This window comes from Nyctibius grandis, chromosome 33 (genome assembly GCF_013368605.1).
Source record: "Nyctibius grandis isolate bNycGra1 chromosome 33, bNycGra1.pri, whole genome shotgun sequence".
Lineage (NCBI taxonomy): Eukaryota > Metazoa > Chordata > Aves > Nyctibiiformes > Nyctibiidae > Nyctibius > Nyctibius grandis.
The window spans coordinates 1,740,579-1,766,790 of record NC_090690.1 but is presented as its reverse complement, the minus strand read 5'-3'; the positions used below and the strand labels follow the sequence as shown (position 1 = coordinate 1,766,790).

General features: G+C 70.0%; 4 protein-coding genes across 8 annotated transcripts; 2 read left to right on the top strand and 2 right to left on the bottom strand.

The window, feature by feature from the left end:
* Positions 1-1,515: 1,515 nt before the first annotated feature.
* HR (HR lysine demethylase and nuclear receptor corepressor) lies at positions 1,516-10,660 on the top strand. Its single transcript, XM_068421293.1, is given in 21 exon segments — positions 1,516-2,268; positions 2,969-3,830; positions 3,995-4,178; positions 4,471-4,685; positions 4,755-4,904; positions 4,993-5,079; positions 5,174-5,280; positions 5,448-5,526; positions 5,665-5,828; positions 5,932-6,147; positions 6,225-6,298; positions 6,300-6,397; positions 6,515-6,590; positions 6,965-7,063; positions 7,133-7,272; positions 7,341-7,508; positions 7,603-7,722; positions 7,799-7,858; positions 7,861-8,004; positions 8,007-8,077; positions 9,731-10,660. Coding segments are annotated over 21 exon segments (4,797 nt in total).
* Positions 9,126-12,521, top strand: NUDT18 (nudix hydrolase 18). The gene is given in 5 exon segments (XM_068421454.1): positions 9,126-9,152; positions 10,709-10,867; positions 10,947-11,160; positions 11,746-11,894; positions 11,896-12,521. Coding segments are annotated over 4 exon segments (969 nt in total). The 5' UTR covers positions 9,126-9,152; positions 10,709-10,711; the 3' UTR covers positions 12,346-12,521.
* Positions 12,522-12,636: 115 nt separating this feature from the next.
* On the bottom strand, positions 12,637-18,858 carry FHIP2B (FHF complex subunit HOOK interacting protein 2B). 2 transcript variants are annotated; one of them, XM_068421415.1, is made up of 16 exons: positions 18,796-18,858; positions 18,612-18,690; positions 17,586-17,755; positions 16,676-16,780; positions 16,400-16,522; positions 16,105-16,254; positions 15,822-16,018; positions 15,565-15,741; positions 15,227-15,416; positions 14,972-15,141; positions 14,770-14,892; positions 14,594-14,684; positions 14,369-14,512; positions 13,480-13,620; positions 13,300-13,400; positions 12,637-13,208 (listed from the first exon to the last, which is right to left on the bottom strand). In XM_068421415.1, the coding sequence occupies exons 1-16, from the start codon at positions 18,838-18,840 to the stop codon at positions 13,103-13,105; spliced, it is 2,112 nt and encodes a 703-aa protein (XP_068277516.1). In that variant the 5' UTR covers positions 18,841-18,858; the 3' UTR covers positions 12,637-13,102. The 2 variants fall into 2 exon arrangements, with proteins under 2 accessions (XP_068277516.1, XP_068277517.1); XM_068421416.1 differs by having other exon boundaries at positions 17,622-17,755.
* A 1,125-nt stretch (positions 18,859-19,983) lies between these two features.
* Positions 19,984-26,164, bottom strand: LOC137675399 (actin filament-associated protein 1-like 2). 4 transcript variants are annotated; one of them, XM_068421473.1, is made up of 17 exons: positions 26,034-26,164; positions 24,171-24,299; positions 24,005-24,079; positions 23,802-23,878; positions 23,474-23,552; positions 23,184-23,401; positions 22,925-23,104; positions 22,651-22,734; positions 22,353-22,452; positions 21,780-22,000; positions 21,573-21,703; positions 21,359-21,479; positions 21,143-21,251; positions 20,828-20,977; positions 20,561-20,715; positions 20,354-20,467; positions 19,984-20,258 (listed from the first exon to the last, which is right to left on the bottom strand). In XM_068421473.1, the coding sequence occupies exons 1-17, from the start codon at positions 26,047-26,049 to the stop codon at positions 20,232-20,234; spliced, it is 1,986 nt and encodes a 661-aa protein (XP_068277574.1). In that variant the 5' UTR covers positions 26,050-26,164; the 3' UTR covers positions 19,984-20,231. The 4 variants fall into 4 exon arrangements, with proteins under 4 accessions (XP_068277574.1, XP_068277575.1, XP_068277576.1 ...); XM_068421474.1 differs by having other exon boundaries at positions 20,354-20,464; XM_068421475.1 differs by having other exon boundaries at positions 22,925-23,077.
* Between the last annotated feature and the right edge of the window lie 48 nt (positions 26,165-26,212).

Below are 26,212 nucleotides of genomic sequence, written 5' to 3'. Positions count from 1 at the left end.
TTCGCCCCTCCAGGACCCCGTGCCACCGGCGGAGACCCCCGCTCGTCCCTGCCGCCCCAGGGAGGTGGTGGGGTCCCCGATGGACCCTCCAGGTAGCTGGCTGTGCGGTGGGGATGCTCGCCGAGCTGTGGGACTGGCTTCTGGTGCTCTGGAGGGGATGAAGGGCACGGGACAGCAGGGGACAGCAGGGGACAATAGGGGACAACGCAGTCCTGGCGAGCCCAGGGGAGCTGGGGAGACTGGGGGCACTGGGAGGGAGCTGTGCCAGGAGCATCTTCTTGGTGTGGGGCTGGAAGGGAGAGTGCAGCGGGGTGCTGTGCCCCGGGGAGGTGGGGGGGTGCGCCCAGGGTGCCCCGTGGTGCCCCAGCTCGGGTGGGGTGCCCCAGGGTGCTTCCCAAGCAGCGTGGGATTGGGGACTTTGACCTCATGGGAAGGGGACGTGATGGGGACAGGCGGCTCTGGGGACACGCTGTGCCATGCTCTGCTGCCTGCCCGGCCATCGGGGCGGCTCTGTCCCACCCCAGCGCAGGGCAGCTCGGAGCCGGGTGCCCCCTGTGCCAGTCCCCCCAGCGCAGGGAGGGCTGGGGACAGGGGCTGGCGGTGGCTCCGCTGGAGGGGACCCACTCTGTGCCCCGCGTCTGCGTGTGGCCGGGGAGCCGGGGCAGCGCGGATCCTGCCAACCTCCCTGGGCGCTTCTCCCAGGAGGGGCCCCTGGGAGCCGGGAGCTCCCCCCTGGCTGCCAGCCCTCCTGGGAAGCGCAGCCCAGCCCTGGCCGGGGGCGAATACCTGTGCAGGGCACGGCCTCCCCACGCTGGGTGCCAGCGGCCGGGCGCGGGGCCAGGCTGGGCGCGGAGGGAAGGGTGGGCACGAGGAGGGTGCCAGCCCCGCAGGGAGGGGTGGGGACCCGCGCTCCAGCCACGTGCCCTCCCGCATCGTGCGTCCCACCGCGGGCACGGGAGCCTGGGATCCCCTCGCCGTGCCAGGGAGCCTGCCGTCTGGCATGGGAGGATGGAGAAACCACCCAGAACCCTCCCCGTGCCTCAGTTTCCCCTGTTGCAACCCGTGCATGGCTGCCTTGGCAGTGTTAGGGCAGGGTTTGGTGCGACTTGCTCCACTGATGATGCCCCTCTGATGCCCTGCTGATGACCCACTGATGATGCCCCTCTGATGCCCCACTGATGCTCCACTGATGATGCTTCTCTGATGCTTCTCTGATGCCCTGCTGATGATGCCCCACTGATGATGCCCCTCTGATGCCCTACTGATGATGCCCTACTGATGATACCCCCCTGGTGATGCCCCCCTGATGATGCCCTGCTGATTATGTCCCTCTGATGTCCCTCTGATGCCCCTCTGATGCCCCACTGATGATGCCCCTCTGATGTCCCGCTGGTGCCCTGCTGATGCCCCATTGGTGATGCCCCTCTGATGATGCCCCGCTGATGCCCCCCTCCCTGCCCGCAGGGTCCGGCCAGCCCGGCACAGCGCTGAGCACCACATGAGCGGCGGAGCAGGATGGCCAGCGACGCGAGGACGGGGGAGCCCCCGCCGCGGTGGAGGAGAGCCCAGGAGGCAGCGCAGGACGCCCGGGGGATGGAGAGCAGCGGGGTGCTCCTGCCCCAGAGCACGGCCACCAAGCTGGGACTCCCGGGCTACCAGGAGCCCGGCAAGCTGAGACACGGCACGGAGAAGGGGTGTCCCTGGAGGGGCTCCGAGGGGTGCTCGGGGCCGGGCCGGGAGCTCGGTGGTGCCCAGCTGGGCTGCCCCTACCCGCCGTGCCTGCAGGACACCCTGTGCCACCCCAAGGATGGGGCCGAGCTCCTGCCACCCCCCAGGAATGGGCAGCCCAAGGCGGGCTGGGCTGAGGCCGTGCTGGCCCCACTGGCCCTCTACAGCCACGCGTACCACCGCTACCCCCTGCCCGCCCCGGGGCTGGACAGCCAGCGCCCTGGCACTGCCAGCACGCCCCGCGCCGCTGCGGGGGACGGGGACCCCCAGGCTTTCCGCCACTGCCCCTTCCTCGTGGAGGCCAAGCACAGCCCCTTCCTCCTGCCCTCGCTGCTGCCCGCCAGACCCCCGGCTGAGCCCCCGTTTGGTGGCGGGGGGACAGAGGGACCGGGGACGATGCGCGACGGGCGCTTCGCTGGCACGGACTGGTGCCTGGGCTCCTACCCGCCTGCCTGGGGCCAGCCGCTCTACCTGGGACCCCCGCCGAGGGGCAAGGAGGCTCCGGCCCCCTTCGACGACCGCTCCAGCTCAGGGAACAAGGTAGGGGACCGCACTGGCACCTGGCTCTGGTGGCATCACAGCTCTGGTGGCATCACGGCTCTGGTGGCATCACAGCCCTGGCTGCCATCTGGCTTCGGAGCGGGGATGCTCAGGGCTCGGTGCCCCGGCTCCCCGGGGTGATGACAGGCTCCAGCCTCAGCTGAACCCATCTGGGAGCGGCTGGTTGCGAAAGGCGACTCTGGCACCCGCGCCAAGGGCAGGGCCAGGGTGCCCCCGGCGTCCCCCGAGCAGGACGCAGCCCCCCACGCCCGCTCCTGCAGCCTGCGCTGTGGGCAGGGGGCTCGCAGCCCCCCGAGGGATGGGGCGATGCACCCCGGGGGGGGGTGATGCTCTCCGGTGTCCCCGCGGCGTGATGCCAACCCCCGGGGCTGAGTCACGGTGGCACGGAGGCGGCGGGAGGCAGAGCTGCCAGCACGTGGGTGCGCCCGTCGCGCCCCGTGCCACTGCGGCTCCCCATTCCTTTCCCACGCGGGCAGGGGCGACGCGGGCACCCCACGGGCTCGGTCACCCGGGGCTGGGAAGCACCGGGCAGCTGCCCAGCTGGGGAGGGGGGTGGTGGTGGGGAAACTGAGGCAGGGCCACGGGATGCTCCCTGTCACCCCTCCCAGTGATGTGGGTGATGGAGGCAGGGTTGGGGACCCACGTCCGGGGTGACACCAGCCCCTCTGCTCCCCTCCAGGAGTTTTACCTGAAGAAAGACCCCGGCTTCCACCCCCCGGCCAAGGACCAAGCGCCATCGCAGCCGCTGGGCAAGGGCCAGGCGGGGCGGGATGGAGACGAGGAGCTGGCAGTGCCCGAGCTGCCGGGAGCCCCGTGGAGGGACGGCCGAGCAGGGGGCAGCTCGGCGGTGCCCGCTCCCCATGCCCGCACGCCTCCCCCCAGCGCCAGCCACCCCCTCTTCCTCCCGCAGCCCGGCGCGGCGGGGGGCTGCGGGGGTCCCTGGGTGGGCACGCGGCCCCACGCCGCTGATTGCCCCCCGGAGCCGGTGCCAGGCCGGCCCTCGGAGCCCAAAGACAAGCTCCCAGCGTACCAAAGCCTCCAGCCCGGCTCACCGCCGGGACGGGGGGACCCTGACCCATCGCCCCCACCCACGGACGGGCACTACCCGCTGGCCCTTGCCAAGCCTGAGCCACCCCCGGTTTGCCTCTGTGCCGTGCCAGGCTGCGACGGGTGCCCGGGGCTGGGCTGCGGGGCACTGGGCCCCTTCGAGCCCACCCTGGGCATCGCGGGGGGCAGGTTTCCGTGCCCACCCACCAACCACACCAAGCTGAAGAAGACGTGGCTGACGCGGCACTCGGAGCAGTCGCTGCCGCGCTGCGATGGTCCCCGGGGGGACGGTGGCCACGAGCCAGCCGGTGAGGGCAAGCACCCGGGCAAGCGCCCGCATGGCACCGCCGACGGACCCCGCGCTGCCGGCGAGGGCACCTGGGCCGCCAAAAGGGGCACGAAGGCCACCGAGCGCGTGGCTGCGGCGTGCCCGGGTGATGGCACGGAGAGCGGAGGGGACCCGGAGGAGAGGAGGATGGAGGTGGGAGACGGAGGTAAGGTCGGGGGGTGCACGGCGGGGCTGGGGAGAGGGGGGGTGGCAGCACCCGATCCCGGGGGGAAGTTTGGCATCCCGGTTTCCAGCCCCACCAAGCCGTGCCAGTCCCTCCCAGCCACTGGGTCCCTATGTGGTGTCCCAAGTCACCCCTGTCTCCCCCAGACCCACCAAGCCGTGCCAGCCCGGTGCCCGGGGAGCCGTGGTGCTTACAGAGTGTGCCCTGCACCGCCCTGCCCCAGAGCATCCCCCGGTGCTGTACCTGCGCTGCCCGGGCCGGGGGGCACCCCGAGGGCGAGGAGGAGGAGGAGCCCCCCGAGAGCACTTGCAGGCTGATGCACTTCCGCAGGTGAGCCTGGGGCTGCTGGAGAGCTCAGAGCCCTGCCCAGGGTGGGGGGCTCCCAGCAGCTCATGGGGCATCACCTCCCATCACCCTGCTTTGGAGCATCCCCTCCTGGCACCCCACTTATGAGCATCCTATCTCGTTACCCCACTTTGGAGCATCTCCTCCCATCACCCACTTTTGAGCATCCTCTCCTGCCACCCCACTTTTAAGCACCCCATCTCATCACCCCGCTTTGGAGCACCCTCTCCTGCCACCCCACCTCAGAGCATCCCCTCCTGTCCCCTCTCCCCCGCAGGTTCGCCCTGGGGGACAGCGGGGAGCTCAGCGTCGATGGCTTCTGCACCCCGGGGGAGCCGGAGGGGGAGCTGCTGGGGCTGGAGGCGACTGACCCCGGGCGAGGGAGCAGCCTCTGCCCGGCCAAGCACCTGCTGGGGGTCCTGGGGGACCCCTTCTGCGAGGCCGTGCGCAGGGACAGGGACGTGTGGCCACCAGCCCCCGGCGGGCCTGAGGGTGAGCGGGGAGCGGGGCGGGGGGTGACGCTGGGGACACCGGGGAGGCTGAGGGCTGTGTTCCCCGCAGGGGTGACAGCGTGGAGGCAGGGGGCAGGAGCCCCCCGGCTCTGTGACTCCTGCCAGCGCCGCTTCTTCAACTCCCACTGGAGCTGCGCCAGATGTGGCTTCCAGCTGTGCCCCGAGTGCCACCGCAGCGGGCGGGAGGCTGACGGCCACGGTACGGGGACAGGGTGGGGGGACTTGCAGAGGGGGTGTCAGCCCCGGGGGGGCTTGGAGGGGACAAACCCACCCTCTCTCTGACACAGAGGGTCCGGCGCGGCCACCTGAGTGCGTCCCTGGGCAAGCCCACCACGTCGCATCCCTCGTCCCCACGCAGTTCGTCCCCACCTCTGGTGAGTGTGTCCCCCCCCAAGCCCCAGGACCCCCCCCCCCTGGGCTTGACCCCCCTGTCCCCATCCTGACCCCCCTGTCCCCATCCGTCCCCAGCCCTGACCCGCCTCTGGACGCTGCTGCACGAGGTCCGGGCCAAGCTGGGCATCGAGTCGCACTGTCCCTGCGGGGAGGGGGCTGCGGAGCCCCCGGGGGGCAGCCAGGTACGGGGGGGCTGTGGAGGGGGGGGCAAAGGGGGTGCAGGTGCCCCCCAACCCCTGCAAAGGGTGCCCGGGGTGGGGGGTTGTGCATGATGCCGGGGAGGGGACCAGCCCTGGGGATGGGCGACGTGGGTCCCCTCCGGGTGCCCGCATGGACCGGGGTGTTTCAGGAGCTGCCGGGGGCCGCGGTGCCCACCCCCCCACCCAGCACCCATGGCCGAGCCGACACCCCCCAGCTCACCAAGGAAGGTAGGGCTGGCTGCGACCCCCCCGCTGCGGGGACAGCCCCGCTCGGGGGGGTCCGGGTGCTGCCCCGCATCCCTACGGGGTGCCAGGCAGGGGCAAGAGGGCGTGGGCAGCCCTGACCCCTTTTTACCCCCCCAGCAGAGAGCCCCGGGGGGGGGCCAGCATCACCAGGGCAGCCACCCCCCCGGGGGGCCGCGCAGACCTCCACCCTCTGCGACCTCCTTGCCTCCACCGCCGTCAGGCTGTGCCCGGGGCAGGACGGGGTGCGCATGGCCTTCGCCCCCGTGGCGCCCGCCTTGCCCAGCGTGAGTCCCGCGGTGCCCAGGGCACCCCCCCACCCTTTACACCCCTCTGCAGGGCTGGGGGGGGGTTGGCCAGGGTGGGCTGATGGGGCTCCCCCCACCCCAGGACCACCGCCTGACCAGCATCCTGGACAGCATCATCGCCCGCGTGGTGGAGAGGAAGATCCAGGAGAGGCGGGCGGGGGGCGAGCTGCCCCCCCCCAGCCCCCCGGCTGCCCCCGGCCCCCCCGCCCCCCACTGCACCCTGGCACCCAGCGGGCTGCTCTGGCTGCACGACCCCGGCGACTACAAGCTGTTCCAGGAGCACTGGCGGCAGGGCCAGGTGAGCCCCCCGCCCCAGGGGTGGCACAGCAGGGACCCCCCCCACCCTGCTGAGCCCCCCCCCCGCTGCCCTGGCAGCCCGTCCTCGTCTCAGGGCTGCAGAAGAGGCTGGAGGGGCGGCTGTGGGGGCCCGAGTCCTTCCGCCAAGCCGGGGGGGGAGCGGGCGGTGGAGGCGGTGAACCTGCGGGCACCGGCGAGCTGGGTCACCGTGAGCAGCCGGCGGTTCTGGGATGGCTTCGCCGCCAGCGCGGGTGAGCGTGTGATGAGTTTGTGGGGTCTCAAGTGCGATTAGGGGGGGATCCAGCCTGCGCGTCCCTCCCCGGGAGGTGCCAGCATCCCTGTGTGCGATGCCATGCTCCATCCCGCAGCATCCCCGGAGCCGGAGCGGGGCGGTGGGGACCTGCTGAAGCTGGAGAGTGGCTTTGGGGACATGGAGCAGTGCCGGTAGGTGATGGCAGAGGCTTCACCGCCCTGGGGGGGGGTCCCCCCGTCCCCTCGCCAGCTGGGTGCCACCCCCCGCAGCAGCGGGATGCTCCCCAGCGTGGGATGCAGTGAGCAGGGCTGGGGGGCGGCGGTGCCCCGGCCTCAAGCACCGTGCCTGTGCCCCAGGGCCACCAACCTGAGTGCCAGCTTGCCACTGCCAGAGTACTGCGGGCCCACCGGCCGCCTCAACCTGGCCGGCTACCTGTGCGGCAAGTGGGGCCAGCGCTGGCTGCGCCCGCGCGTCTGCGTGGCTTACGGTGAGTGGCTTCGGGGGGCTGGGGTCCCCCACCCGTGAGCGTGCCAACCCCTCGCCCACCGCCCCGCTCTCGCTGCAGCCGTGGGTCCCCAGGACCGCACCGTGGGGACCAAGAACCTGACGGTGGAGGCAGGGGACTCCGTCAGCGTCCTGGTGCACGCCGCGGCGGCACGGCAGGGTAAGGTGGGAGCGTGGCGGGGGGGGATCCCCCACCCTGGCACCCCCCTGAGCACCCCTCTGCCCCCAGACCTGCTCCTACAAGCTGACACCGACGGTGTGGACGCGCCGCTGAAGGAGCGGCTCTGGGATGCCCATAGCCAGCCCGGTGCCCTGTGGCACATCTTCCGTGCCGAGGACGCCGGGCGCATCCAGGATTTCTTGCAGAAGGTGGGTGCTGTCACCCCCCCCCCCGCCCCCCCCAGCCCCCCGCTGCGCTCACCCCCACCCCCCCACAGGCGTGCCAGGACCAAGGGCAGGAGGGGGCGGCCGCAGCGGAGCCCCCCACCCGCTACCTGGACCCCTCGCTGCGGAGGCGGCTGCGGGAGGAGCGCGGGGTGAGCGGCTGGACCCTCCTCCAGTGCCTGGGGGACGCGGTGCTGGTCCCCGCCGGGGCCCCCCACCAGGTAGGCAGCCCCGCGACCCCCCCCCCAGCTGTGCCAAAGCCCCCTGGGGAAACTGAGGCACGGCCAAGCCCCGATGCCACCGTGCCACGGGCAGGTGCAGAGCCTCACGGGCACCATCAGCGTGGAGCAGCGGTTCCTCTCGCCGGAGACCGCCGCCCGCCTCTGGGCCCACAGCACCCACCCGCCGGGGGCTGCGCGCCAGCTCTGTGCCCAGGTGGGTGGGTGGCGGTTTGGGGGGGGGGTCCTGGTGCGAGGCGAGAGGTGCTGACCCCCCCTTTGCACCCTTGCAGCTGGACGGCGTGATCTTCTCCGCGGTGCGGGAGGCCGTGGGTGCCCTGCGGGGCTGCAAGTGAGGGGGCTCTGAGGAAGCCAGCGCTGCCAGCCACGGCCACGGTGCCACCGGGAGCCGGGCGCCTCTCGCTCGGTGTTTCGCCCCCCGATCGCCCTCGGGGGGCTGAGGGCAGCTGGAGAATAAAGTGTCTGCAGCGTGCCGGGGCACCGGCACCACCAGCACCCGCCTCGGCCTCTGCCTCCCATGCCCGGGGTGCCCCGGTGGACATGGGCACGGGGTGGGGGGCAGAGAAGGGGGCTGGCAGGGTGGCACGGGGGGCTCCCAGCCCTTGGCATGCGGGGCTGGACCAGGGGCTGCGCGGTGCGATGGGCACCGTGTAATTAGCGCTGTGTAATTAGCACCGTGCAGTGGGCACCCTGCAATGGGCACCGTGGGATGGGCACCGTGCAATTAGCAGCACGTGATTAGCATCGTGCAATTAGCATCAAGCAATGGGCACTGTGCAATGGGCAACGTGCAATGGGCAACATGTAATTAGCACTGCACAATTATCACCGTGCAATGAACACCGTGCAATGGGCACCGTGCAATTAGCACCATGCAATTAGCATCGTGCAAAGGGCACCGTGCAACTAGCAGCATGTAATTAGCCCTGTGCAATGGGCACTGTGCAATTAGCACCGCACAATTAGCCCCATGCGATGGGCACCGTGCAATGGGCACCATGTAATTAGCACTGTGCAATGGGCACTGTGCGATGGGCACCATGCAATTAGCAGCATGTGATTAGCACCGTGCAATTGGCATCGTGTGATGGGCAGCGTGCAATGGGCACTGTGTAATTAGCACCGTGCAATGGGCACCATGTAATTAGCACCATGCAACGGGCACTGTGCGATGGGCACCGTGCAATTAGCAGCAAGTGATTAGCACCGTGCAATTGGCATCGTGCGATGGGCAGTGTGCAATTAGCATCGTGCAATTAGCATCGTGCAAAGGGCACCCTGCAATGGGCACCGTGTAATTAGCACCGCACAATTATCACCGTGCAATGAGCACCATGCAATGAGCACCGTGCAACGGGCACTGTGCGATGGGCACCGTGCGATGGGCACCGTGCATTAGCACCGCGCAATTAACACCGCGCAATCAGCACCGCCCAATTAGCACCACCCGCGCCCCGCGGACTCTCCCACCGCCCTTCCCAGCCCCTTTAAGGCCAAGCCCCGCCCCCAGCCGCGCGGGGAAGTGGCGGCGGGATGAGCCAATAGGAAGCCAGCTGGCCCCGCGGAGCGGCCAATGGGCGGCGAGGGAGGCGGGCGGGGGCCGCGCGGCGGAGCCCCCGGGACGCGGTGAGTGCGCGGCGCATGCGCGGGGCAGGAGGGGGCTGCGGGCGCGCGGGGCGACCCCCTTCGCTCCTGCAGCCCCCAGACCCCCCATCGCACCCTGCAGCCCCCCAAACCCTTCCCCACTGCCCCCTGCAACCCCCAGACCCACTTATTGCACCCTGCAGCCCCCTAAACCTTTCCCCATCGCATCCTGCAGCCCCCAGACCCCCCCCACTGCCCCCTGCAGCCCCCAGACCCTTCCCCATCGCACCCTGCAGCCCCCAGACCCCCTTATTGCACCCTGCAGCCCCCAGACCCCCTCACTGCCCCCTGCAGCCCCCTAAACCCTTCCCCACTGCCCCCGGCAGCCCCCAGACCCCCCCATCGCACCCTGCAGCCCCCTAAACCCTTCCCCATCGCACCCTGCAGCCCCCAGCCCCTTCCCCATCGCACCCTGCAGCCCCCCAAGCCCCTCCCCTGCTGCCCCCCGCAGACCCTCACCCTAGTGCCCCCCGCCTCCGACCCAGCCAGCCCTTCCCTGCTGCTGCTCCCCTCCGTGCACCCTGCAGCCCCGCAGACCCCCCTCCCTCTGCCCCCCGCAGCCTGGCACCCTGCAGCCCAGCTCGCCCCCCTGCACCCCACCGTCCCCCCCGCCTTTCCCCCTCTGCGCCCCCTACTCGGACCAGCCCTTCCCCTATAGCGCCCTGCAGTCCAGCACGCCCTGGCCCCCGCAGCCCGCCAGCCCCCCGGGCACCCTGCAGCCCAGCGAGCCCTTCTTCTCCTACCCCACGCCGGGCATCCCCCAGTCGAGCAGGCCCTTCTCCCCCAGCATCCCCCAGTCGAGCCGCCCCTTCGCCCCCAGCGTCCCCCAGTCCGGCAGACCCTTTCCCCCCTACCTCCTCCAGTCCAGCAAACCCTTCACGGCCTTCGCCTTCCCCTGCGTCCTGCAGTCCGGCCAGCCCTGCCCCTACCGCAGCCCACCCCGCATCCCCCGCTCCAGCGAGCTCTTCCCCTACAGCCCCCTGTACCCCCTGCAGTCCAGCCAGCCCTTCCCCTCCTGCGCCCCCCCATGCCTCCCCCAGTCCAGCCAGCCCTTCTCCTACCGCAGCCCCCCGCGCCTCCCCAGGCCTAGGGACCCCTTCCCCTACTATTTCCCCTCCTACGCGCTGCAGTCCGGCCAGCCCTTCCCCTCCTGCGCCCCGCTCGGCCTCCCCCAGTCCAGCAGACCCTTCCCCTACTACAACCCCCCCGCCATCGCCAAGGCCACTGAGCTCTTCCCTTGCTACGTGCCCCCCCAGCCCAGCAGACTCTTCCCCTCTTACACCCCCTTCCCCGTCCCCCAGTCCAGCAAGCCCTTCCCCTCCAGCACCCCGCAGCTGCTGGGAGACCATTACACCTCCCCGTGCACCCCGCAATCGCCCGACCCCCTCCCTCACCGCCTTCTCCAGCCCAGCCAGCGCCGGGGCTCCCTGTCCCCCCGCCTGCACGTCTGGGGGGTGCCCTCCCCACCCCAAAACCCCGCTACCCCCTGAGCGGGGTCCCTGAGAGCTCTGCTGCCCCCCCCTCCCCTCCCCACCCAGCCCATGGGGGAGGCTCCAGCGGCCGAGCTGGACGCGGTGCTGGGCGGCGGCGGCTGGGACGTGGGGACGAGCTTCGAGGGTCCCCCCGCGCCCACCGGCCCCGTCCGCCTGGGGAGGAACGTCTGCTACGTCGTGCTGGCCGTGCTCTTCAACGAGGAGGTGAGGCAGCCCCTCCGCGGGACCCCTGCCCGCCCTGGTGGCACCCGGTGCCCACCCGGCCCCCTCTCCGTGCCTGCAGGACGGGGTGCTGCTGGTGCAGGAGGCCAAGCCCGAGTGCCACGGGAGGTGGTACCTGCCGGCGGGGAGGATGGAGCCCGGCGAGGGCATCGTGGCCGCCGTGCGCCGGGAGGTGAAGGAGGAGACGGGGCTGGAGTGCGAGCCCCTCACCCTGCTGGCACTCGAGGAGAGGGGGCCGGCGTGGATCCGCTTCGCCTTCCTCGCGCGCCCCACCGGTGCGTGCCCGGGCCGGGGGGTGCGGGAAGGGGTGTGGGAAGGACACGGCTCACCTGGTGTGTCCCTTGCCAGCCCTGTGATGGGGCATCGCCATCCCCTGCCAGCCCCGTGATGGGCATCGGCACCCCTTGCCAGCCCCGTGCCAGTGTATCAGCACCCCTTGCCAGCCCTGTGCCAGGTCATTGATGTCCCCTGCCAGCCCCACGATGGGCTTTGGCATCCCAACCCAGCCCTACACCCGGGCATCGGTGTCCCCTGTCACCTTTGTGCCAGGGCATCGTTATCCCTTGCCAGCCCTGTGCCAGAGCATCAGCATCCCCTGCCAGCCCCGTGATGGGCATCAGTGTCCACCCCTGCCACTTTTGTGCCAGGGCATCGCTGTCCCCTGCCAGCACCATCACCAGTGCTGGCATCACCCCACAAGCCCTGTACTGGGGTATCGGTGTCCCCTATCAGCCCTGTGATGGGGTCTCTGTGCCCCTACCAGCCCCATGACTGGCCACTGGCACCCCCTGCCACCCCAGTGCCAGGGCATCGTTGTCCCCTACCACCCTGTGCCACCATCGCTGTCTCTCTGCCCGCAGGTGGGACCCTGAAGACGCTGGAGGAGGCTGACGCCGAGTCCCTGCAAGCGGCGTGGTGGCCCGGGGACCCCCGCGCCCTGCCGCTGCGAGCCCCCGACATCCTGCCCCTGCTGACCCTCGCCGCCCGCTACCGCCGCAGCCCCCCGCACCCCCCCGACGCTGCCGCAGGACCTGCCCTGCCCCCTGCTCTGCTTGCGGCTCCTCGTGGCCTTCGCCAACGACGCCGGGGACCTTTGGGTGCTGCTGGCCACGGCCGGGACCCCCCACCTGCCCGTGGTGGCTTGTGGCACATCCCCAGCTGAGCCCCACGGGGGGCTGCGCTTGCCCGTGCTGCGGCTGCTGCGGGGCTGCCTGCCCCCAGACCCCCGCCCGGGACCCCTGGGGCTGCTGGGGCTGCAGCACCGTGCCGGGGGGCCCGGGGGGGCTGACGGCGTCTGCTTCAACGTGCTGCTGAGCATCCCGCCCCCCGAGCCCCGCAGCCCCGGGGCTGCCCCCCCCGAGCCCCGCAGCCCCGCTTTCCGCTGGTGGCACGTGGAGGAGGAGAGCCTGAGGGGCCGCATCCTGCAGCGGCTCCGGGCCACCGTGCCCGTCCGCAGCTAGCCCCAGCAGCGGGCACGGGGTGGGCTGGGACACGTGGCCGGGGGTCCCGCTTGCAGTGGCGCAGGTGGGTGCCCTGGGGTGTGCTGCCCGTGGCTGGGGGGGTGTTTCAGGGCAGGGCACAGTGTGCTGAGAGCAGCCAGAGCACAAATAAACGCGGCTGCTGCTTCTTGCACCCACCTGGCTGCGGTTGAAGAGTGGGGGGCACATGGCGGGGATGCTTGGGAAGGGGGAGAGGGGCAGTAGAGATGGGCACAGCGCGTGGTGCTGAGCCCACAGCTTTATTGTAGAGGGGTCCCAGCACCCAGGGGACCCCGGGGGTCTGGGGTGCATCATCCCTGCCAGGCAGGAGCCCCCCACCACACACACACACATGCACACACGCACCCCGTGCCCCTTATTGCCAAAAAATAATGGGTGGGGGCTCGGGGTGGCTCCAATGGGGCAGGGGGTTTGGAGCAGGAACCCACCACCCAGGAGGAACCACGGGCACGGGTCACTTTGCCCCCAGAGGGGCCGCGTCCTGCGCCAGGGAGGTGGCATCACCTCCGCGTTGGCCAAGGCGGTGGTGAAGGACTCTGCACCTCCTCTTCCTCCTCGCCAGGCACCGTGGGGCCGGTGCCCTTCCCGGGGTGCCACCGCCATGCCCGGCTACTGGCGACGTGCTGGTCTGAGCTGGGGCTACCAGCACAGGGGTTGGGCCACCCCCGTGGCCACCACAGCCCGGCCGAAGAGGAGGTGCTCCGTGGGGGGCTGCAGCTCAGGGGGGCCCCTCCGGCGGTCCCTTGACCAGGGCGATGGCAGCCAGCTCCTTGCAGAACTCCTCCAGCACCACCACTCCCTTGAAGAGCATCTCATGGTCCATCCTGTGGGGAGGTGAGCCATGGGGGCTCTGTGGGGTGTACCCCCAAAAAGGGCATGCATTGCCCCCATCCCATAACCCCCCCCAGCACTTACTGCTCTCCTGGCACCAGCCCCAGGAGCTGCCGGCGCACCAGGAGCAGCTTGGCCCTGAACTGGGGCACGCGCTGGAGCCGCTGCATCAGGTCCCCCATCACCTGCATTGGGGACGGGGGAGAGTCAGGGACCCGGTTTGAGGGGGTGTCCCTGTCCCCAAACCCCAGCAAGTGACATTACCCTGACGAGGACGGAGAAGAGCGAGCGGCAGCCGGGTGCCAGGCTGAGGTAGGGGTCCAGCAGGTACTCGTGGAGGTGGGGATGGGGGAAGGCAGCCAGGCGGGACAGCACCGAGGTCAGCTGCAGGTTCAGGCTGTAGGGCTGGGGAGAGGGGGGACAGTCAGCGGGAGCTGGCACAGCCAGTGTCCCCCCCCTCCCTGGCATCACCAAGGCCACCGAGCTCTTCCCTTGCTACGTCCTCCCCCAGCCCAGCAGACCCTTCCCCTGTGTTGACTAGAGGATGCATCGCCTTCCCAAGGCCATCGCCTTCCCAAGGCCATCACCTTCCCATGGCCATCACCTTCCCAAGGCCATCACCTTCCCATGGCCATCACCTTCCCAAGGCCATCACCTTCCCATGGCTATCACCTTCCCATGGCCATCACCTTCCCATGGCCATCACCTTCCCAAGGCCATCACTGTCCCATGGCCATCGCCTTTGCATGGCCATCGCCTTCCCATGGCTATCATCTTCCCTTGGTCGTCACCTTCCCATGGCCATCACCTTCCCATGGCCATTGCCTTCCTATGGCCATCATCACCTTCCCAAGGCCATCACCTTCCCATGGCTGTCACCTTCCCATGGCTGTCACCTTCCCATGGCTATTGCCAGCCCCATGCCCTCAGGGACCCACAGCAGAGGGTGGCAGCCCTCCTTTCTAGGACCCCCATAGTGGGGATAAAGTGGCCAAGAGCATCAGTGGCATTTGCAGCCACCGAGGTCCCATTGCTGGGGACCAGCAGAGAGCCCTTTGGGGGGGGAAAGTACCCCCGGCCATGCCAAGGCAAGGGGCAGAGGGCAGGAGGGACCCAGGCACGTCCCCAGCACCTCCACTGGCCGCCCCCTTACCTGGTCCAGGACCCGGCTCATCCGGTCAAACAGCACCTTGAGGAAGTGACCCTCGTAAAACGTCCCTTCGGGGTGGCAGGCGTCGAGGGGCCGGGGGGCCGAGGGCCACCCCCACGGGGCCACGCTGGCCCGGCACGCCTGGACCTGCCGGGGGGGTGAGGGTGGGTGAGAGCCAGAGCGGGGACCTGCACCGCCGAGGATGGGGACCCCCCCCCAGCCCCTCACCGTGCCCAGGGCATCGTGCACGTAGGTGTCGTAGCCGCCCTCCTCCATGCACGAGGAGGTCTTCGCCTCCTCGGGGACCAGGCAGAGGAAGCTGGAAGAGAGGGGAGAGGGGTGGGGAGGGGGATGGGGAGGGGGATGCAGCCCCCCCGTGCTGGAGCAGCCCCTCGGCTCCCTACCTGCTCACCACCTCGCCCACTTGCCCCTTCCCCAACGGGGCTGATCCTGGCAGAGGGTTTTTCGCCGCCCCGAAGCCGGTGTCTGGGAACCCGTCGGTGAAATAGGGATCCTCCTCCAGGTCCCTGCGGCGCCGGGGCGGGGGCATTAGCTGGGTGGGCACCGGGGGACTGCCCCCCTCGCCTTACCCCACCCCCTGCTCACAGCCCGTCCTCGTCGGGGTCCGGCTCGGGGGGTCCGCGCTCGTCGGGCGCAGGGGGGTTGCGCAGCAGGTAGCCCCTCGTCTCCAGGTTCCTCAGCGCCAGGCTGCGTGCCACGTGCTCGTGGGGCTTCCGCAGGAGCTCCTCGAAGAGCCGCAGGCTGGCCAGGCTGATCTGCAGCACAGCGGGCACCGTGAGACCCCCGGCACTGCCCCTCGCCATCACCCGCTGCCCCCCACCCACCCAGGACGGGGCTCACCTCGTCGGAGAGGTGGTTGCAGCGGTCGATGAGTTGGGTGCGCAGAGGGTGGGGGGCGTCCCCGGGGGTCTCGGGGTGCCGGTCCGGCCCCAGCAGGAAGAGCACGAGGCGGTGGAGCAGGGGGGGGGCACGGATCTGCCGCACGGTGCCCGTCAGCATGGCCGTGGCGCTGAGGATGGCGAGCTCGGACCTGCCGGGGACGGGGTGGGATGCGGCGAGGGGGGTCCCCAGACAGCATCACAGGAGGTGTGGGCCAGGGGAACCCCGCTGCCCCCACCCCAGGGGGGTCCTGGGGGGAGAAACTCCCCCCGCTGCCATCCCGTGCCTTGGACACTCACATCTGCAGGAGCTGTGGCTGCAGGATGCCCTGGAAAAACTTCTCCTCCACGGCCTCCGTGATGGCATCTGCCACGAGGGGCTGGGCACTCGCCACCAGCTCGTCCAGGTAGTCCAGCCAGCAGAAGAAGGCAGCCAGGCTCTGGTTCTCCGGGCCTCTGTCACCATCACCCTGCGACCTGCACGGGGGTAGAGGACGTGGGGCTGCGGCAAAGCCTCGGTGGTGGCTGGGGCCCGCCGTGCCCGGTGCCCGCCTCACCTCCAGCTGGCCCTCTCCGGGGCCAGGATGTCGGTGGGGTGGGTGCGGGTGGGCACGGCGCCGTGCAGGTCGCAGAGATGCTCCGTCAGCAGCTGGCACAGGGCGCTGCCCCGCACCAGGCGGGCAGCGGCCGGCTCCTGGGCGAGCCCCACCAGCAGCAGCAGGTTCTCCCGAGCCTTCAGCGCGACCCTGCTCTTCTGCGAGGAGGAGGAGGAGGAGGAGAAGGCAGCGTCACCCCACCGTGGTGCCCACCATCCCCTCCTTGCCACCCCTTTCCCCCTACCTCGCTCTTGCACAGCCCCACCAAGGAGGTGACGAGGTGGCTGTCCCCCCGTGGTGGGCAGGGCTCGGCCGGGGCGCACGGGGGATGCTCTGTGCCCTCCTCCCCGGCTGGCATCTCCTGGGCTCTCCTCCTGCTCAGGATGCTCTTGCCCTGGAGAGGAAGAGGAGCAGCAAAGCATCGCAGCCACCATCTTCCTCCCACTCACCCCTTTTAGACGTGGAAAAGCCCGATTAAACCCCAAGCCAACGACCCCACGCGTGTCCCACTGGCACAGGGGTGCCCGGGCACTGCCCACCTCCAGGATGTATGCCAGCAGCGTGGGGTCCTGCTTGATCTTCGCGCAGAGGACGGCCGCAAACTGCACCTCCTCCTTCTCCGTGCCCGAGCCCGGGCGGGCACCGCTGAGCTGGAGCAGCTTCTGGCAGGGCAGTGAGAGCGATGCCAGGCTACTGGGTGCCCTCCCACCCTGGGAGCCACAGGCATCGTGTCCTGGCAGCGTTGGGCAGGGATGCAGCCAGCTCCAGTGCCCCAGCTGGGACCCCCACCCACCCCCCCTGGGCACGGGGCTCACCTGCACCGGCCTGTGCACGTTGAGGTAGTGCAGGAGCGGGTGCTGCACCTGCGCCAGCACCCGGCTGAAGAAGAGCAGGACCTGCTGCCTCATCCCGGGGGGGTACTGGGGGGGGAGACGGGGGGAGGCGTCAGCGAGAGCCCAGCGACCTGGTCGTGTACCTGATCACCCTGTAACTGCCCTAAATCGCCTGCAATTGCCCCAAATTGCCTGCTGGGATGCCCAGCAGCCAGCGTGGGGGGGCTTCCAACAACCCTTTCAGCAGAGACCCCAGTTTTGCTCCCCTATAACGACACAAAGGGGCCCACGGACCCCCCCCAGGACGTCCCATCCACCCCGGGCTCCTCTCTCTTTAGCCATTAGGGACTGAACTCAGTTCTCTCAATTTCTCTCTCTTGCAGAGAGAAAAACAAGACGGGTTATTCCCCCTTTCCCACCGCTGGCGATGGGGAATTCAAGCCCAGCGCCCCAAAACCCCAAACCCTGCAGCCACAGAGGGGCCCTGGGCGTTTCAGAAGCCCACACTGCGCTGGTGTCCGCTTAACTTTGACTAAAAGGCTGTTTGCAGGGAGCCTCGTTATTATCACAACATAATAATATGACAATATTATTATTATTATTAAATTTGGGCAATATTTACTTCGAGAGGGGTCTGTCTACAAACACCTCAAGCAGCAAGGTGCCAGCTGTGCAAACAGGCTGCTGGTGCGAGAAACACCCTTTGGGGAGCAATCCAGCCCCCCCCAAAAGCTGAGCACCCCAAACAGCTCGCAGAAACCCCCCCCCCATCCACCTAGAAGAGCTTCCAAATTAAAATTACTGAGCAGCACCACGCCAAGCAGCTGGAAAAGGCTGCACAGGGGGGCTCAACCCCCCCAAAAAGTGGTTTTCCTGGTGCCAGGGCACCCACCTCCGCCTTGCCCAGCGTGCTGAGGGTCTCCAGGACCTTGTGCTGCAGCAGGTACTCGAGGCACGGCCCCGCTTCGCCCGCCGGCCGCTGCTTCTCCTCGTACACCAAGATGTCCAGCATCTGCTTGAGGCGCCACGGGATGTCCGTCTGTCTGGCGGGGACGCTCTCGTCTGCGGGCACAGGCACGGGGGGGCTGCGGCGTGTCCCCCTCCCCAGGCACCGGCAGCCTGGGTGCGCGGGTGCAGACGTGGGGTGCTCGCCAGCAGCACCCCGAGCCGTGCCAGCCCAGAACCCCCCGCCAGCGGTGGGGACGACGCTAGATGGCAATGTGATGGTGATGGAGGATCCCAGCAGCACCCGAGGCTGCTCCTTCCGCTCGGGGCCTACCGAGCCGCCGCCGTCCCCAGCGTGGCCGGGGCTGTCCCAGGGGGCTGTCCTGGGGGGCTGCGGGGTGCTGCCCGCCACTGCCAGCCCCAGAGACCCTCTGGCCAAGCATGAAACACCGAGATCCCACTGGGGAAAGGGCTGAAGCTCTCCAGGCCCTGCTTTTAGTGCTCCAGCCTGAACCCACACCCACCCAAACCCCCCCCGTGCTGACCCTGCCGCTGTGCAGGGGGGGTCAGGGCCAGGCAGGGGCAAGCACCCGGCTGGGTAAGTCCTCCTGGGGTACGGGAAAGGGTGTCCCATGCCAAAACCCTCCATGCCAGGGCAGCTGCGGTGCATTAGGGTGGGCACGGTGCCCTGCTGCTGCATGGGGTCCCTCCCAGGGCATGGGGTGCCATCCCAGGGCATTGGGTGCCACCCCAGGGCACAGGGTCCTGCTCCAGGGCACGGGAACCCCCTCCCTGGGCACAGGACCCCCCTCCCTGGGCACAGGGACCTTATTCCCAGGCTATGCGACCCTATCTTAGGGCACAAGAACCCTCTCCCAGGACACAGGGACCCTGTTCCCACACCACAGGGACCTTATTCCCACGCCACAGGGACCCCCCCACCGCAGGGCACGGGGCCCCGCACCCTACTCACCCGTAGCCTCCAGGTAGTAGCCGGTGATGCCCTTCCAGTGCTCGGTGAAGGCTTCCAGCAGGTCCACGCTGGGCTCCCGCTGCGCACACCGGGGCTGGGGTCAGGGGCACACGGCAGCCCCCTCCCCTCCCGGTCCCGGTCCCGGTCCCGGTCCCTCCGTACCCCCCACCCCGACCCCACTTACCGTCTCCACCGCCTGCTGCAGCAGAGCACCCAGGCGGCTCAGCATGGCTGCGCCCCCCGCACCCACCCCAGCCCCGCACCGGCACCGGCCCCGCACCGACACCAGCCCCGCACCGGCCCCGGCCCCGCTGCGGTGGCTCCGCCCGGCGCCGGGCGCGGAGGGGGCGGCCCGACCGCGGTCCCTCCCCCGGCGGCTCCGCTCCGGCTGCGCTCGGGGAGCTGGGGATGGAGTGGGGGGAGATGGGATGGGGATGGATTGGGGGGCGCAGAGGTGATGGGGGGCTGGGAGAGTGTTTGGGAAGGAGCCTCAGCCCTAAAAGTGTGCGGGGGGGCAGCCCTGGGGGGGGACGGACCCCCGGGCACCAGGACAGGGACAGCCCCCCATGTACACCCTGTACTGGGATGGGGATAGCCCCCCGTGCACCCTGTACTGGGATGGGGATAGCCCCCCGTGCACCCCGCACTGGGTGGGGATAGCCCCCCGTGCACCCCATACTGGGATGGGGATAGCCCCCCATGCACCCCATACTGGGTGGGGATAGCCCCCGTGCACCCCATACTGGGATGGTGATAGCCCCCCTGCACCCTGTACTGGGATGGGGATAGCCCCCCGTGCACCCCGCACTGGGATGGGGATAGCCCCCCGTGTACACCCCGCACTGGGATGGGGATAGCCCCCCATGCACCCTGTACTGGGACGGGGATAGCCCCCTCCCCACCTCACCTCTTCCCCCGGCACAACCCGGTACAAGCCAAGTTTCATGATTTTTTTTTTTTTAAGGATTAAAGAGATTTTTTAAGGATTAAAAAAAAAAATCATGAGACTTGGCTTGTCCACTGTTTCTACGATTAAAAACAAGCCACGACGAACACAGCTGCTGGAGAGCAGCCCAGGGCCCAGCCTGGCCCCAGTGACTCCAGGGAAGGTGCCTCAAGCAGCCCTCACCGCTCTGCGTGTCCCCCACTTGCTCAGCCCAGGGTGCATCTGAAGTGGGTGTCCCTGGGGGGGCTGGGTGCTGCTGGTGCCCCGTTTGGACCAGACCTGCCCCGGGGATGGAGCTGGTGGCACATGATGTGGAAACTGGGAAATGTGTGCCCCAAACCCAAGGGATGGGTAAGGAGGCAGCGAGGGGCTCGCTGCCCTCCAGCCCCCCCGTGCCAGGGGAACGAGACACCCACAGGCGGAGAGTTTAGATGAAGAGATATAGATTATATATATATATATATATAAAAAATAGATGTGTGTAGTCGTAGCGTTGATGCTGCTGGTTAAAAAACAGATCCCAGGCTCGTCCTGCACGGTCCACGCGCAGCCCGACCTTCTGCTGGGAGATGCCCGATCCGGCAGGTCCGTCTGCGGGGTGGGTGCTGCCCCGGGGTGGGTGCTGCCCCGGGGTGGGTGCTACCCCAGGGTGGGTGCTTGCCCCAGGGCTGCTGTCACATCGCAGACTTCATCTCCCACTCCTGGAGAGGGGCCGAGACGGGCTGTCAACCCCCTTGCCCCGTGTCCCAGCGCCATGTGTGGTACCCGCCTCCCCATGCCCCTGCCCACCCGGTACCTTTCTCTTCCGCAGCACGTTTCCCTTCTCCACGCTGCCCGGGGAGGGGGGTGGCCTCGGGGCGCTCCTGGCCGACACCGTGCGCTTCAACAGCGGCGAGAGGAACGAGCCCTGCTGGGAAAACGGAGCGGGGAGAGGGCGATGCCTGCCCTCGCGAGCCCCCCGCGCTCCCTGCCCTCCCCGGTGCCCATCCCCTGTGCCCCCCACCTCGGAGGCAGCCGCGCTGGCGGCGATGTGGCCCTTCAGTGACTTGCCGATGGCCAGCAGGTTCATCTCGGAGCCGGCTTTCAGCCTGCCCTTCACGCGGCAGGCCCTCTCCAGCTGCCCCACCTTCTCCTCCAGCTTGGGGAAGGCTCTCTTCCCTGCAAGGACAGCGGGGGCACTGCCAAGCCTGGGCACCCCTGACCCCGCCAGCCCCTTGGGCAAGGGCCAGGGACCCCGTGGCACAGGGGCAGAGCCCCTCTGCGGTCCTACCGATGAGGATATCCAACCCATCCCGAGCCCCTTTCCTTTCGGGCAGCGTCAGGGTGCGCTGGGACCGGGAGAGATCCCTGCTCCGGAGCTCGGGGCTCACCTCTGCCCGCTGCGGGCTGGCAGCCCTGCCCCGGAGAGCTGCCAGTGGTGCTGGGGAGGAAGGGCAGAGGAAGGGTGTTCAGGAGGAAGGGCAGAGGAAGGATGCTGGGGAGGAAGGGCAGAGGAAGCACCACAGCCTCCATCCCAGGACATAGGACTGGGGAGCACAGGGGACCCCTGCTGCCCCCCTAGATGGAGCACCCAGCCCCGTCTCACCCGCCTGCGAGGGCAGGGTGCTGCCCAGGGTGCCGCTGTGGGCACCAGCGGGCAGTGCAGACACTGGTCTCCTGCGCTGCCCTTGCACTGCTCGGTCCAAGCTCTGCTTCTGGGGAAGGAAGCCCGGGAGGAGCCCATGGGCGAGCGGGCGGTGGGAGCTTGTCCCCCTCGCCCTGGGCTCGCATGGGGGTGCCAAGGGGCATCGGCAGAGGTTACCAGCTGCTGCAGCCGCTCCGTGTTGGAGTAAAGGTGCTTGGGGGCCTCAGCTGGCGGGAGCTGCCCGAAGGGGTCGTCCATGTAGGCGTTGGGGGTCGGGACGCGGCGCAGCAGCAGCCCGCTGCGAGCAGGAGGGGGGTCCCGTCACTGCCCGCAGCCCCGCAGCGGAGCAGGAGGGCTGGGGCCGGCTGTGCCCTGGCCAGCGGCTCCTTACCCCGCAGCAGGGCAGCTGCTGGCATCGCCCAGTTTGGTGGGCTCGGCGCAGGGGTTGTCACCAGCCGCCTCCCCTCCTCCCCCGGCCCGCAGGGTCTTCAGCCAGGCTTCCCTCTCCTCGTCCGAGCGGGTCTGGTGCGGGGCAGAGGGTCCGGGCTCAGCGGGACCCCCCGGTGAGGGGCACGGGGGTGCCACGGTGGCCGCTCACCTGCAGCAGGGCGAGCTCCCGGCCCCGCTGGGCGATGCGGATGCGGAGGTGCCGGGGGGAGCCGGCGGCCGCCCCCCCCGGGGAGACCTGGCAGCCCTCGAGGCGCAGGGCACAGACGGGGCGCTGGGCACCGCCGGGCTCGGGGAACATGCGCAGGGCTCCGCGCCGCACCGCGCACCACAGCCGCTGCCACCGGCCCCGCAGCCGCACCGCCAGGAACCCTGCGGGCACAGCCCCCATCAGCCCTGGCACAGCGGGCAGGGACCCCCCCCTTGCCCCATCAGCCATGGCACAGCGGGCAGGGACCCCCCCTCGCCCCGTCAGCCATGGCACAGCGGGCAGGGACCCCCCTCGCCCCATCAGCCATGGCACAGCGGGCAGGGACCCCCCTCGCCCCGTCAGCCATGGCACAGCGGGCAGGGACCCCCCTCGCCCCGTCAGCCATGGCACAGCGGGCAGGGACCCCCCCTCGCCCCGTCAGCCATGGCACAGCAGGCAGGGACCCCCCCTCGCCCTGTCAGTGCTGGCACAGCAGGCAGGGACCCCCCCTCGCCCCGTCCCCACGCACTGCACCTCCTTTAGCATCCTCTCCGGGCCGGGGGCTGCGGGCAGGGCTCTGCCGGGAGCAATCCTCCTCCTCCTCCTCCTCCTCACCAAACTGGGACCCAGCAGCCTGAGAATGGAGACCCAGAGAGCCCTGTCCCCTGCAGGTTTGAAGCCCCCTGCACCCTGACCCCCACCCTGCAGCAATGCCACCCTCCCCAGCGTCACCCAAGGGGGACAGCGGGACAGGGATTGGGGCGTGCTATCGACACCCCCAGCAGCCCCTTCCCCGTGCCCGGGTTTCCCAGGGGAAGGACAAGCAGCTCACCCGGCCGAGCCTCGAGGAGGGTGACGCTGGGACACCGACGGCTGCCAGCCCGCTCGGGCCATCGCTGCTGACCTCTTCGATCACCTGCCGAGGGAGAGGGGGAGCGCTGCAGCCCCGGGCTCCCTCTCCCCCATCTGATGGGGCTCCCCTGGGATGGGAGAGGAGCTGGGGACAGAAGGGGTCATCCCCAGCCACCTCGGGAGCACCCCAGCAGGGCTGTGCCCCCATTCCTCCTGCCCACGCAGAGCTCTGCCAGGCTGCAACACCTCCAAACCTTCCTCCAGTCCTCAGCCTGCTGCTGGCTCCGGAAGCCGATGACCAGCCCCTCGCCCGCCGGCCCCGTCACCTTCAGGGCGTGCGGCATCTTCTTGCCACGCTTGGCTTTGTAGGCGACGCGACAGCCCCGCAGGTCCAGCTCCAGCACGGGCTGCGGGTCGGCGGCACACCTGAAGCCCTGCGTGGGGGGCACGGCGGGGTTGGCAGAGCTCAGGGACCCGTTCCCACCCTGCATCCACCCTCCTCCGGCCGCTCACCAGCAGCACGTGCTCCCGCACGATGAAGAGCTGCTTTGCCCACTGCCCCAGCCAGCGCTTCCTCCAGAGGAACCCGCAGAGCTGCGCCTCGGGGCGCCCGGGGGGCTCGGTGACAGGGCTGGGGGCCGGTGACCGCTGCACGTAGTGGGCACGGTCCGTCACACCATCATCATCCTCCCCGTACGACTCGTAGTGGCTGCTGTCGGTGTCGGCGCCGCCTGAGAGCCGGGACAGTGTCAGGGCGCTGGGTGCGTGCGGGTGCTGGGGAGGGGGTGCGGTGGGGTCCTCACCGGAGCATCCGCCGAGGGGTTCGGCGTCTTCGTAGGAGTCATCAGCGGGTGGGGATGGTGAGACGGGGGGCACCTTGCTCTGGGGAGAGGAGGGGTGCTCCAGGGGTGCTGCCCCCCGGGGTGAACCCCGCGGGGTCCCCATGGGAGGGCTCTGCCCAGAGCTGGCAGGCAGCACCTTCCCAGCCTGGCTGGACCCCCATGCAAGCGAGGTCATGGCACAGGGATGGGCACGGGGTGCCCCTCTGCCATCCCCTGTCCCAGCACAGCGCTGCTGCCCGAACCCCCCCATGCACCCGCAGCCCCCCACCCCTCCGCTGCCCACCCTCACCCCTCCGCGCAGGCTCGGGGTGCTGCCCGGGTGGCACTCGCAGGCTCTCCCTCCCGTGGCACCCGCTGTCCTGGTTCCTGGGGGGGGGGGGGGGAAAGTAGGGCTGGCAGCGGTGTGCGGGGTCGGCAAGGGGCTGGGTACCCCCGGCCATGCACCACGAGCTGCCAGGGGAGATGGGGTGCGGGTCAGAGCGTGGGACTCACCCGGGCTGGCCCGGCCCCGCGGGGTCCCCGGGGATGGCGAGAGGCAGCGCATGATCATGTACTCTGCATCCTCTGCTGCGGGGGGAGCGCCCGGTCACAGCCCCCTCCCTGCTGCCCGCTGGGCACCGATCAGGGGCTGCCCGTCCCCCCCCAGACCCACACTCACACGTGGGGCTCTGCAGCCGGGACAGGAGATCGGCCACCGACTTCTTCTTGGCCCGAGCCGCGGCGCTGAGGCTTTCCCGGTCCAGGATGAGCAGGAAGGAGCGCAGGTCTGAGAGCAGCTTGTCCAGGTCTGTGGGGCACAGGGACGTAGCATCTCACCCCGAGGAGGAGGGTGCGGGCGGGGGTGCCCATCCCCTGCCCACCACACCGGGCAGGCTGGAAGGGGCTCGCCAATGTGGGGGCTACGTGCCCGGTGCCCCCGGCACCTGCCCTGGCCCCACACAGTCCTGCCATTGACGGGCCCGGGGTGCCAGGGGAGGATGAGGAGGGGGGACGGGGACCTGCGCTGCTGAAGGCTCCTCTGTGTGCGCTCACAGAGCGGGTTTGTTCCTGGTTGGGCGAGGGGAGCTGCGGCCGGGGGCTGCCCGACGTGCTGCTCCTCCATGCTGCGGAGGAGGAGGAGGAGGCATGGCACGTGGGGGCAGCTGATGAAGGCTGCTCTGGGCACTTGCTGCCCATGCAGAGGGTCCCACGTGTGTTACAGGGGACATGGGAGAAGCCCTTGCGGAGGTGCTGGCACAGGGGGGAGCACCGTCCCCCCCGTCCCCAGTGTCCCCAGTCGGGGAGCACACACCCCTGCCCAGGGGGAAAGGAAACATCTGGCAGGGCAGCGAGGCTGAGCAACGCCGGAGCTGGGCCCAAACATCTGGATTTCCCTGGAAACTGGGGAAGGGAAGGGGGGGACCAGCTCTGGGGAGGACTGGGGGGGGAGCTGGGGCAGGGGGTGGCTGAAGGGAGATGCGGGTAGAGCGTGAGCGTAGGGGGGACGGGGACTGCCCCCCGTGCCCGGTGTGCCTGGCTCTTCCTCTCCCTCCCTTCCTCCTCTCCTCCGCCCAGGCCAAATTCCTCGGCAATGACATCTCCATCCACTCACCCCCTCAGCCCTCGGCGCAGCCTCCCCCCATGCTCCCCCCGGCAGCCCCAATGCCCTCCATGGGGCAGAGGAGCCATGCCCGGCCGTGCCCAGCCATGCCCCCAGCCCGGTGCGGAGCAGGCAGGGGCTGCCCTCACCCCTGAGGCTGTGCCAGCTGCCCGCTGCTGGGGCCAAGGGAAGGCAGCCAGGAGGAAAAACAGCTGCCTTGGTCTCCAGGGCAGGAGGAAAACGCCCCCCAAACACACAGCCGTCTCCTAGCAAAGCGCCCTGCTCCCATGGCATCCTCAGAGGAGGAAGGAGAGAGATGCCCAAGGGATGCCAGGGATGTGCACGGTCCCTGGGTGATGCCAGCGCCCGGGGGATTCGGGGCTGGCACCTCTGCCCCGTGCCCACGTGGATTTCCCTATGTGCAATGAGGGGTAAGAGATGCCCGGGCTCAGCCCTGCTCCCCCGGGGGTGCAGCGGCTCGGGGGACCCCAGGGCCCCGCTCGGGGCGGCTCTGGCCCGGCGCGGGATGACTCAGAGGAGGAGGCTGGAGGCTGGAGCTGCTCCTGGCCCCAGCGTGACCCGGCACTGCGGGGAGGCTCCGGGGTGGAGGCACTGGCCCCACGGCCGCTGCGCCCCCAGATCACCCCGGGAGGGGCTGCCAGGAGCCCCCACATCCCACACCCTGCCACGGCACCCACACCCCACTGCCTTCGGGGGCACCCGGGCACCCCAGCCCTGCTCTGACCCCCCGACACCCTTGCCTTGCCCCTTGCGCCCCTTCCCTCCCCAGCACCCACCCCACAGCCCCTTCCCACCTCCCCAGACCCCCCTCTCCCCCTTCTGCACCCTCTCCCCCTTCCCCTTCCCCTCCCACACCCCCGGGGGCACCCCACGCCCCGCTCCACCCCCCGCACACCCTCTGTTCCCCCCGCACCCCCGCACCTCTCTGCCGGGCCATGGTGCGGGCGCGTTCACATCGCGGCGGAGCCGGGACCGGGACCGGGAGCGGGGCAGCGTTGTCCCGGCTCGGCTCGGCCCGGCCCGGCTCGCACACGCCCTGCTGGTCCCCAGCACAGCCCGGCCGGGGCGGGGGGGAGGCGGGGAAGGGCTCCGCATCCTCC

Bases quoted from the DNA above. Each gene is read 5' to 3' on its own strand.
- LOC137675399 (XM_068421473.1), bottom strand. The intron at 23,879-24,004 runs GTGAGTCCCACG...CCCCCCCCCCAG, and splicing joins GCGGGGCCGGGCCAGCCCGG to GAACCAGGACAGCGGGTGCC. The intron at 22,001-22,352 runs GTGCAGTGCGTG...CTGTGCCCGCAG, and splicing joins CGGAGAGGATGCTAAAGGAG to GGTTCCTGGCGGTGCGGCTG.
- FHIP2B (XM_068421415.1), bottom strand. From the start codon at position 18,840: ATGCTGAGCCGCCTGGGTGCTCTGCTGCAGCAGGCGGTGGAGACG. The intron at 18,691-18,795 runs GTAAGTGGGGTC...CGGTGTGCGCAG, and splicing joins TGCAGCAGGCGGTGGAGACG to CGGGAGCCCAGCGTGGACCT. The intron at 17,756-18,611 runs GTGAGTAGGGTG...CTGTGCCCGCAG, and splicing joins CTACTACCTGGAGGCTACGG to ACGAGAGCGTCCCCGCCAGA.